This window comes from Zalophus californianus, chromosome 1 (assembly GCF_009762305.2).
Source record: "Zalophus californianus isolate mZalCal1 chromosome 1, mZalCal1.pri.v2, whole genome shotgun sequence".
NCBI lineage: Eukaryota > Metazoa > Chordata > Mammalia > Carnivora > Otariidae > Zalophus > Zalophus californianus.
The window spans coordinates 79,353,388-79,365,941 of record NC_045595.1 but is presented as its reverse complement, the minus strand read 5'-3'; the positions used below and the strand labels follow the sequence as shown (position 1 = coordinate 79,365,941).

General features: G+C 36.7%; 1 protein-coding gene across 2 annotated transcripts in view; it reads left to right on the top strand.

The window, feature by feature from the left end:
• Positions 1–12,554, top strand: part of UBE2E2 (ubiquitin conjugating enzyme E2 E2) — a 372,538-nt gene that overhangs the window by 271,407 nt on the left and 88,577 nt on the right. For both annotated transcript variants that reach the window (XM_027586093.1, XM_027586094.2), the window contains one exon: positions 11,331–11,463. In XM_027586093.1, coding sequence (XP_027441894.1) covers positions 11,331–11,463 — 133 coding nt within the window. The remainder of the gene's footprint in view (positions 1–11,330; positions 11,464–12,554) is intronic.

Here is a 12,554-nt window from a genome sequence, read left to right as displayed (position 1 = left end):
GTCACTTGTCACTTCCTTTCATGAGCTCAGTATTGAGTAGGGAGAAGCATGAGAGACAGAGACATTAGCATACAAGGTGTCATACAGCAGGTCCAGAAAAGGGAAGTCAGACCCCCTAAATTTATTTCCATGTCTTGGGTCCAGGAGTAAAGGATGAGGTGAGCTTCAGGACCCTGATTGAGCCCTACTAGTTTCTCACTTACCTGATAATATAAATAGCATAAATTTTATAACCCTTACTATGGGCCAGGCACTATTTTAAGCTGTTTATATGTATTAATTCATTTAATGCTCACATCATCTCTATAAGGGAGCCATCCTTTCAAAAGCAAAGGGACAGTAGGAGACTAAATAACTTGCTTTAATTCACACCATTAGTGGCAGAGCCAGGACAACCCCTGGCTGTCTTGATCTGAAGCCCACTGTCTTTACTATTATACTAATAGACTAGTGTTTTACTAAAGATGGTTATTTATTATTTTTCAACAAACATTTACTGTGTTTCTGTGTGTGCAGTTTGCTTTTGCCATTGACCTTCTAGCTGACCTGCTGGAAGAGAACGGTGATGGTGGGTCTTGGAGCCAGATAGCAATGTCGGGGATACAAAGAAAAATGCAGGTTATAGGATACAACAGCAAATATTTTGGGGAATAAATTAGCCATATGAATAAATTGTTGTTTACCATTTACCTATACAAAAACAAAAGATGTTCTCAGCCAATGAAAAGTGTACTGAGTATATTGGAGGTATTTAATCTACTTGGAAAACAAATTGCCTTGATAATAACTCTATACAAATAAACAGATAAACCTTAACTATACTAGGAATAGTTAACTGTTGCTAAGATCTGCCCCCTGGTAACTTTCAAATGGAATTTTTACTTTGACACAGTATTATAAATGTTAGAAAACAATAAAGCTGCATTTGGAATGATACCAGGGAACTTGGCATTCTGTCCTCTGTGAATAGTAACATTTTTGAGAACTAAAGAATTTGGGGAAGGATTTGGCTTCCTCAGAACTGTGTAGGGCAGCGGTGGCTTGCACTCTTGTCCAAAGCTTATTTAACCTGCAGATAAGATCAGTGGACATGTTAAAGCTGTACAGCCTTCCCATCTAACACGGGCATGGGGCGAAATTTTAAATAATAAAGAAACATTACCTGCTACATTTGCTAGCTCACGTGCCCATATTGTTCTGACAGTGCAGATAAGAGAGGCTAGCCCTGGAAATCCTGAGTACCTTGCGACCTTTCATCTCTGACACAGAATAGAGAAAAGGCACAAGCATCAGGGTGGGAGGTGGGCAACGAAAGCAGTGGTGCAAGAAGTGGTATGCTTGCTAAGGAAATGGGAAGAGTAGCATAAGATCAGTATTTCTAGTTTGAAAAGCTAAAAAAAAAAAATTGGGTAGCTGAAATAAAAATGGCTTTCACCAAATCTAAATCTAGTCCTTGAAACGTGCCCAGGATAAAAAGAAAAGAAAACCCAGGTGTTAGTGTCGATCTCTGGTCTCCTGTCTTACACCAGGCAATTCATCATAATGGTAACTATATGGTTTTTCCTGTTGAGTCTTCCTTTCTAAGTTCACAGTGGTTGTGAAACAGTAAGAGCCTCTCCTTGGGATCAGAGGGCTCAGGTTTTCTTCTGTGGGTGTGGTCTTGAGCAAAGCACTTCACTTTGTAGAAACTTAATTTTACCAGTTTTGAAATGAAGGCTTTGACAGAAGTGATTTTCAGTGGGAGAGGAGCTTTTTCATTTTTTTGAAATGATCATCCCCCACCAAATACATGCTAAGAATCACTGCTGAAGGAGGTAATTTTTTCTAAAAGAGGGTATGTTGAAAAGGAGAAAAAAAAAGGCTGCAAATAACTTGATTAACTTATTTCTAGAATCCTTTCAGCTAACTAAAGGATTAAAAATCCTGTAATTCGGTATTTTAAGTAATAATTCAGTAATTTAAGTATTTTAAGATTGATTTTATGCCTAGTTGTCTAACTCAGTGAAATTCCAGTCCAGTTGTAATGCTTCTGCTTCTTTTGTGTTATGAAGAAAAGTTGAACTAGCTGGTCTCCCAAGTCTTTATAATTGTAACCTTATTTCTAACAACCCACATATATAAAATAAGATTTGGTTCTTTTTGACTGTGACTGTCTTTGTCCTTATAAGTGAATGTGTCTTATAAAAATGCAGCTTGGGAGGAAAAGGAACCATAGGCAGTTTTTCCCTGTGGTCTTCCTTCCTGCTTCCCAATTTCTCTGTTTCTCCTTGCTCATTATTTCATACAGTTATGTCTTAAAATTTTAAGTCTGTTGCACAGTTGCATACTCACTGAAATATATCACACATTGGGAAAATAAAATATGCACAGCCACCCACCCACACACCATACACATAATATAGAAAGAAGCCTAAGGTGTCATCAAGTCACTGAGTCAGTTGTTCTTTCTCAGTAACTTACAGAAGGCTAGTTTTACTCACTAAGGACGCTATCTTATTAGCTACTGCCTTCCCTGGGAAAAGGAAGTATTGTAATTATTAAGCTAATTATATTTTGTTTAAAAACCTCTTTTTCTTCAGTTTCTTCGTCTCTGCTAAGTTGTTGACCCTCTTAACATAGGATACAAATTATTTGACAGTAGTGACTTTAAAGTACGATTTGGTAAAAGATATCTACAGTCAACTGAAATCTTGTTTTGTTTTACACATCTCAAATCTGGAAAGTGTAATTGAGGACAGAGATCCTTCCCATTAGGTAAGCACTCATTGACAAAAAGTATAAAATAATTCTTTTTCTTGAAATACGTCAAGAATAAGGACCAGACTGCTAAGAACTGGAAAGAAAAATATATGAAGGAGAAAATATTAATCATTCAGTACTGCTTAGAACTTAGTATACAAAATGGATCTTTTCTGTCACCACTGTTGTATCCTAATCTCCTAAAATGTGGTGGACTTTGGTGTTACTGGTCTTCAAAAAAAAATTACTGCATGCAAATATAGGAAACCTCAGGAATTTATGAAATACCATTCTTCATTTGCCTTCTCAAGAGCTATAATCTTGGCCTGTTTTCTCAGTACCCTCTTAGCTATAGGGGTTTTTTTTTTCCACTATCAGAATGAGTTCTTTTTTTCCTATGACCCAGATAATGATGTTTCTTAAGATTTCTTCTTTTCCAAGTATTAAAGGTCCCATAAATGACTTTATAATGCTGTGTTTACATAGGATGTTACCACTTCCAAAGGAGTACTTAGCCTTTGAGGGTAAAGGAGATGTCCCCAAGGAGAATGTAGCTAAATTGAGGCCTAAAGGACAAATAGAATGGTCAGACCTACAGAGAATCTTATCCAAAGCCAGGAGGCAAAAAAAAAGGTCGAGCTCCCTTGAAAGTTTTATAAGTAGGTCCAGTATGACTGGAGAATGGAGCTAGAGGAAAGGGTAGTGGCAAGGGATGAGGCCAGAGAGGTCAGCTGGAGGCAGATCTTTTTGAAAGACTTTGTATGCTTCAAAGGAATTTGGGCCTGATCTTGAAGGTATTAAGAAGTCAGAGAAATCAGGAAAACAGAAGATCCCACTTAAAGGATTTTCTGGAAATTGCCCTATCTGCAGTTTGGTGGATGGATTGAAGGAAAGCAAGACTGGAGGTAGGGAAATAGCATGTTGGTGCCATCATCTAAGTGAGAGCTAATGCAGCCAGTAGACAGATTATAGAGATAGCTTCTATAGGCTTTGGGGAATTAAGAGAAGGAGGAAGGAAGCATAGTCAAGGATGACTCTTGGGTTTCCTGCCAGGTTAGAGGTTCTATCAGTGTTAGATAGGTTGTCAGAGGCAGATAATAACATACCTAGAATGAAGATGAAGAAACAAGGTAACTGAGGGTAGAACCCCTAGGAAAGCAGACATTGAAGAGATGTTACTGAAGAGGACAAAAGATTGTAGAAGTTACCCTAAAGTGTAGAGAGAGACTCTTGGAGAGATACCTGGGGAAGAGAGCTTTTTAGGAATCAGGGAGTAGAAGCTACAGTTTCAATAAAATGAAAACAAAAGGCACTGTTGGATTTAGCAACAATTAGGTCAGCTCATGGCCTTGAGAACAGTCTGAAAACATTTTCCCCCTTGAATCTCCCCACTTCCATATGTTTTCTTTCTCATTTCATTCATACAGTGGTGGTATTTCCCCTCTTTGGCTGCTTTTCCTACTGTCCTTATCTGTAACTGGTCTGGGCCTTGCTTTCATATTTTTTTAAAGGATGGGACTATTCTTTCCTTCCAGTTTGACATTAGAGAAACATACATTATTGTGTTATAAGCAGAAAGCTCAATATTCCTGCAGCTGTTTACTCTCAAAGGGACTTTGGACATATGTGCAGCATGTCATTTGCCTGTGAACATTGTGCTCATCTCTGAAAGGGATGAATCCAGCTATGTGGAATCTGACATATAAGCAGAGATTTCCAGAGCTCCTGAGAAATCCCTCGTACTGTCTTCTCTTCACCATTCTGTCCCCATCAATTTCAGGTTATTGTTGGCACATCAGAGATTCTCTACAAAGGCAAGTTTCTTGTCCTGTGGAGCCAGGATCCCTACGTTGCCTGGGCTGCCTTACTCTTTTTCTATCTCAGAGTCGATGTTAAATGAAAAGGCAGCAGGCACAGCCAAAAACTCTTGGTCTCAGAGTCACAGCTGTGGCACAGCACATTGAAAGTATTCAGATGTATTTAAAAACATCTTAGGATCTTAAATAAAGACACAGTGAGTGCTTAGTCCTTTTCAGCATTTTTATTGTACGTGTATAATATTTCAGACGTGTAGAAGGGCTCATCCACTGTAGGCAGCAGCATAGAAGGCTGAACATAGTTTACAAGGTTGATTCTCTAACAGAATTTCCTCAAGCGGCAACTTTGGTTACAACTAATTTGTAATTTGCTAACTGATATTTGCATTTTCATAGATTTATCTAATTGCATTTCATTTTGAAATGTAACTCTGTTAGCTGTGTTTATCTTTCTTCTTTAAAAAATAAAATCTGAAAATAAGGGTATTGATCATTAAGAATACTGGAAGTGAGAAAACATTGCTAAATAACCACATACCTAAAAATCCTGATGTTAAATAAACATTCCATTCAACGCAAAATTGGATTTCCTGGAAGTGGCAGCTTTGATTTCTGATGGTTTCCAAAGTTCTGCATCTAAATACATACCCTAGGGCGCCTGGGTGGCTCAGTTGGTTAAGCGACTGCCTTCGGCTCAGGTCATGATCCTGGAGTCCCAGGATCGAGTCCCGCATCGGGCTCCCTGCTCAGCGGGGAGTCTGCTTCTCCCTCTGACCTTCTTCCCTCTCATGCTCTCTCTCTACCATTCTCTCTCTCTCTCAATAAATAAATAAAAATCTTTAAAAATAAAATAAATAAATAAATAAATACATACATACATACATACCCTAAGATTAGATTGCAGGATGATGATGGTGATAATGGTGGTAGTGAAAATGATTATTAATGTCTGGGTCTTGGTAGCCTGTTTTCTAGTCCAGGGATTTTGAAACCCTTCTTATAAAATCACCAGGCAATTAATCTTTTGACTGTGTTAGTGAATTTCTGTATCATCCACAAAGCATAACAACACCTAGAATAGCAGCAAACATTTGGAAACATACTATTTGAGCCATTACAGGCCCCATTTTCCAAGCTCTACTAAAACTTCACTTACTCCACAAGGTTCATGCTGTAATTGCCTCATTTTGTAGCTGAGGAAACTAAGACACTGAAAGATTATATGGGGAGATTACACATTCACCCAGGGCTCTACAGGCCTTACATGGTAGGACTAGGATTCAGAAAAGCAAGTCTGACTTAGAGTCCAGTCATGTTCTTCATCATCATTCTGTAGTGCAGGTGTCTGCGGCTCTAACTGTTATTTGGTCAGCTTAAGGGGGAAGTGATCATTGAAAATACAAAATGGTCTGCAGCTTCGGCTTCTCACTTTTTTGGTCCAAAGTATATAAAAGCATAAAAGCTCATTCTTCTTTTTTATATAAATCCAAATAATTCTGACATATTAAAAAAAAAAACTCATTTGGTCAGTATGGGCTACTGGAGCTGCTAGATCTGTATTGCCCAGTATATGTGACCACTAGCCACATGGAGCTATTTAGATTTAAATTCATTAAAATCAAATGACATTGAAAATCCACTTCCTCATTCTCGCCAGCTCCATTTCAGGTGCCTAAAGGCCACGTGTGGCTAGGGATTACCATACCGGATAAGGGTAAGAACTAAAACATTTTCATTATCACAGAAAGTTTTATTAGACAGCACTGCTCTAGAACAGCATTGTCTAATAGAAATACAGTATGAGCCACTTGTGTAATTTTACATTTTCTAGGAGCCACATTAAAAAATAAAAAGAAATAGGTGGTAAGTTTTAATATATTTTTAGTTTAGTGTATCTCAAATATTATTATTTCAACATGTAATTAATAAAAAGTAGTGATGTATTTTACTTTCCTTTGCATTGTCATTGAAATTCGGTATATATTTTACAGTTATAGCATATGTGAATAAGCAGCCACATTTCAGGTGCTCAGGAGCCACATGGCTACCGTATTGTACAACACAATTCTGTACTTTTATTCCAGGATTTCTCAACTGAAACATAGCAAAATGGGAGTAGGGCAGAGCGCTGTGCAGTTCAGGAACCACTGCTCTAAGCTTTGGAACTGCAAGTGGTGTAGACCTGCCACTTGTAAGATGATAGAAGAGGCCAGACTGCTAAGACTTAGTATGTATATATTAGAGAAGTATTGTAAGTTTTAGATGCATTTTAAAACACCAGTGTGTGTTCAAGATAGTTTGTTACTACTAGTATTTTTTTTAAAAGGCACATTTGGACAGTATAAACCAACTCAGAGTGATAATGATAGCTGTGTTATTTAATCCATTGTTGATAACAAGATAGATAGCTGACTTCAGAGAGCTAATAAAATATGTTTTCTCACTGAGAGCCAAATAAAATTTAAAATGAGCACAATTGAATAAATAATTCACAGGCATTGCCTGCTTTTGTGAGATATCTCTTGACTTCTATTTCTGAGTCCCTTCCTTGGTGGCACTATTTGGTGACTCCTCAGCCTAAATTATATAATGAACTGTGATGACCGTTTTTGGAAGGTCATCTTAAAATTTCTCAAAGTGACTCAGAGAAATTATATCTTGGTATTTGGGAAACATGTCTATGCACATTGTTTCATAGCCGTGTTCTCACTGTGTGTATTTTTTAAATTAAATTTCTTCATTTACCTTGAAGTAATGTTGTAACTACAAACCTATAATTTACTCTACTTTTAAGTTCTTCCTTCTGATAAACTTATCTATTCATATTGGGTCTAATTATAGCTCAGGGCGTAACCATGTGTATTATTCATCTGAATGAGTGAGCTTGTCTGGCAACAAGGGGCTATTGTTGCCAAAGCTTTGTTGTCATCTGACTGTATTCTGTCTGTACCTCACTGTCAGCTTCAGGAAAGGTTAGGTCAAGAGGAACATGCAGCAGGAATGTTATACTCTGGCCCGTTGCTCTGCTTCTCAGTATATTTCAGCACTTTGCAATAAACTAGGCTATGATTTTTTTTTCACTTCATCCTTTTTAAATAAGAGAAATCAAAACTAGAGATAAAATTGAACTCTTCTGCGTTCCCTATCTTCAGAGCTATCCCATCTCCCTATTCCTCTTTTCTCCTGTTCCCTGCACAACCACTGTCATGAATTTAGGCCTATCTTTCCAGTTCATTTCTTCAAAGACTGACAGATATGTATCCATAAACAATATAAAATACTATTTTATATTTCCAGTTTATACAATAAAATCACACTATTCATATGCTGCAAACTTGCTTTCCTCATATAGCATTTTAGTAGACTTTTGGGACATCCTTGTTCTTAATGTGAAAACTTGGTACATATATAAGAACATATCTAACACATAAGTAAGTTATGAGACCTATAATAAAACAGGTAACTCCTGAATCCACTATATATACTGAAAAGTAGAACATCACCAGTACCATTGAAGCTCCTGTGTGCTACTCCTCCACCATCTGACTGTACCCAGGAAACTATTCTTTTGAGCTTTGTTCTCATTCATTTTCTTGCTTATCACATATGTTTGTATCCTCAACAGTGTATTATTTTCTTGTTTGCTTGTTTTCAAACTTGGTAAAAATAGTATCATACTGTATATATTCCTTTAGACTTGCTTTTTTATTCAATATGCCACTTTTAAGATTTATCCATGTTAATCAGTATGTTTCCACTGTTGTGTTGTATTCCTTTGGGTAAATTTATTCCTTTTTCTGTCAGTAGACATTTGTATTGTTTCCAATTTTGCTATTAAAAATAGTGCTTCCATGAACATTCTTGTATATGTTTTCTGGTGCACAGGTGTAAAAGTTTCTCTGGGGTATGTACCTAGGAGTGCAATTGAAATGTTGTAATATAGAAGTGTATAGATTCAGCTTAACTAGATAAATCCACATTCTTTTTTTTTTTTAAGATTTTATTTATTTATTTGAGAGAGAGAGAATGAGAGATAGAGAGCACGAGAGGGAAGAGGGTCAGAGGGAGAAGCAGACTCCTTGCTGAGCAGGGAGCCCGATGCGGGACTCAATCCCAGGACTCCAGGATCATGACCTGAGCCGAAGGCGGTCGCTTAACCGACTGAGCCACTCAGGCGCCCAATAAGTCCACATTCTTACCCAAAGTGATTGAACGCTCTTCAGCAATGTATAGTTCTTGTTTTTCCACATCCTCATCAGCACTTGGTTTTGTCACGCATTTATCTTTGCCTATACATTGTGTAAAATAATATTGAACTGTAATTTTAAGTTTCATTTCCGATTTTAATGAGATTGGATATTTTTCATACGCCTTTTGGCCATTCATGTTTCTTCTTTCTGGAAATGCCTATTTATGTCTTTTCTAAGGGATTGCTAGTCTTTTTCTTATTGATTCATAGGAATTCGTATACTCTGGACACTAGAATTGTGTCAGTTTTATGTGATCCAAATATCTTTTCTAGTTTTTGGCTTGTCAGTCTCTTTAGGCAACCTCTAAAACTTCTGACTTTTGCACTGACATGCTTAATCCATCTACAACAAAGGTTTGTATATTTATTGAAGTATAAATCCAGTTTCTCTATTTGCCATATACAAAAACTGTTTTCTTAGCCCCATTATTTCTGACATATATCAGATTCCTGTAAGTATGTGGAAAAGTTTGAGGGATTTCTTTGAGCTTCCAAACACATTTCAGGATCAAGTTGTCAAGTTTCATTTTTTAAATAACTGTTAGACTTTTGATTGGAATTGCATTGGATCAGTTTGGGGAATATTGACATCTGTAGGATGCTGGGTCTCCCTACTCATAAACTTGGTATCTCTCTCCATTTATTTAATTCTCTTTGTATTTCAATAAGTTTTATAATTTCCTCCGTTAAAATCATATATTTTTATAAAATTTATTCATAGGTTTTTTGTTATTTTTAATACTGCAAAAATATTTTAAAATATATTTCCTAATTTTGTTGGTGTGTTGAAATGCAGTTGATTTTTCATATTGATCTTAAATCTAACCACTTTGTAAACTCTTAAGTTTAATAAATTGTGTATAGATTTTTCTGTGTACATAAATACTGCAAATGCTCACAGTTTTATTTTTTCCATCCCAATCTATACCTTTTGTTTTTTCCTTCCTTATGTCTTTCATACCTTGATGAATATGATCGCTAGTGCACGAATGATTAGAAGTAGATATAGTGGGCATCCTTATATTGTTCTTCAATTTTAAAGGGTGTGCTTTTGATATTTTGTCACTGAATATATTAGTTGTTTTATGGTAGGTTTTTGGTAAATGCTATTTATCAGGCTAAAGAAGTTTCCATCTATTCCAGTTTTGCTAAAATTTTTTTTTTATCATGAATGGCTGTTATTAAGCCTATTGAGTGCTTTTCCTGCACCCATTGAGATTATCCATTTTTTCCAACTTTAATCTCTTAGGTAAATTAATTAATAATTTTCTATTATTAAACTATCCTTGCATTCCCAGAATATATCCCAACTTGGTTAAGATGCATGCTTTTTTGATACACTGCTTAACAGTGAGGTTTTTGTAGATATAAACTAATTTCAAAATAAGAAAGAGTAGTAGCTAAATTTTTGTTGACAATAAAATCTTCCCCAAAGGGCTGCCCACTTTGCTATAGAGTATGAGGGTAATTTATGGCTGTTAGATGCAGGTATTAGCTTGATGTAGCAAAAAGCACTGAAAAGCTAAATTATAATCTCATTTGCCCTTCTGTTCACTCAAGAGATTATAATTCAGTTGACTCATGTGGGCCTTATTTTCCTCAGTGAGTTTGTCTGAGACTCAGAGACAGATATTTACTAGTAGTAGTCGTGTGGCTTCACTTGCTTTCCTATTAACCCATCATCATCAAACAAACATGTACTTACTAGGCCCTAAGACAAAGCAAAAATCTATTCCTCAGGGAACTTCTAGGGAGGGACAGAAAAGTAAACACTTTTAAAAACAGTTACAGGGGATTCCTGGCCGGCTCAGTTGGTAGAGCATGTGATTCTTGATCTTGGGGTTGTGAGTTCAAGCCCCATATTGGGCATAGATCTTACTCTAAAAAAATTTTTAAATTAAAAACATGGTTATAAAATGAAATAATACATCTTGGTTTCTATAGACCACATTATTTATGATACATGGGGGTTGAGGGGGCAGAGATTCTTTGGCTGGAAAGAGAGAAAAGAGGAAGCTTGAGATGGGATATGATACTTGAGCAGAGTTTTATGAATAATGAGCATTTACTGATATCCGTGAGCCTCGTTTTATTCTCAGTTGTTAACAAAGGAATTAGACTACTTCTTATTAGACTTTTTTTTCTCTAATGGCCCCTCTGTCTTCGAAAATTTGTCTCTTTCACTCTATGACTATATCATCTTTTTCAGGATCTCACAAATAGTTTCATGCTTTATTAAATATTTGTGCTCCTTCCTCTGGTCTTTGGTCCTGGGAATTTTTTGTTCAGTAGGTATAGAATTGTGATGGCAAGACAGAATCTTCCTTGTTCTGTTTTTTAAGTAATACCAACATCTTTTCTTTATAGAGTATTGATAATATTGACAAATGAATCATCATATAGAATTACCCGATTTGTTATGTTTTTGTGGAATTGCTCAATTTATTGTTGCCATAAATAGAATTTTTTAAATTCCAGGGTTTACATAATCTCTAAGCACATTTCATTTGTATGTCTTATTTCAGTGCTGGACCCAAAGGAGACAACATTTATGAATGGAGGTCAACTATATTGGGACCCCCAGGATCTGTCTATGAAGGAGGGGTGTTCTTTCTTGACATTACCTTTTCACCAGACTATCCGTTTAAACCCCCTAAGGTCAGTATGAAGTGTTCATCCATTTTTAGCAATATGTATTGTTGTATATGTATATACATATACATATTCTTAAATATACATATCTAGGAATGCATGTCTATTCTGTTAACATAGACAACTTCCCAGGGCTAATTGTATGTAAAAGGAAACAGAATGTGAAAAATAATAGGCTATTTCCCTACCCCGTCCCCTTACTCATATTTCATTGCTTTTTCTCATCCTTTCTCAGTGTCTCCTTTCTGTGGTTTATGTTGTAACGTAACATAAAACAGCACATTATGGGTGGAGCTAGGTGAGGGAGAATGGGCCTACACCAGCCCTGCAACCCAGAAAACCAGACATAGCCTGAAGCTGGAGCCAGAGTCAAGCCCAGGAGCCAGACTAAATGCGGAGGGAGCCCCACTAAGGCACGTCTCAGGGCACCAGCTATGGAGTGTTGATGCCTCCACGGTTCGGCTGTTCACATGAAGTATACCTGCACTAGGATGGAAACTGTGACCTACAAAGACTTAAGAGTAATGCCAAGAACATTTAGTGAAAAAGTATTTGTAAAAGTTGATTACTATAAATGACTAATTAATGAACCATAAGGGAATTTACACTTATTTAAGACAAGATTATATACTTTAGGAATTCTTCGCATTCCTTTCTACTGCCTGTAATTCAGTCATTTGATGAGTTTAAATTTATTCTCCACTTTGGAGGGGAAAAGAGCCTAAGGACAGTGACTCTCTGCATTGGCCACCAAGAAAAAATTCTCATTTGGCCTGACTTTAACCTCGCAGTGCAGAGGGAAATAAAACTTGCTTGGGTTGTAGGTTGGAAGGGACAGTTTTAGAAAAGCAAAAATAGGACTATACCTTTAGCGTGAATTTCTGTAATTCCCCTCCCTCCCTCTTACCCTCCCTCTCTTTTCTCCCCCTCCCTTCCTTTCTTCCTTCCTTTCCATTGACACTTGGATATTGTTTTGTTACCAAAGCAAAAGCAATAACTATAATTTTACCAAAGAAGAAACCAAGGCACGGAGAAACTAAGTAACTTTCTCAGCATTACACAGCAAGCAAACAGTAGTGTCAGTATTTGAACCCAGG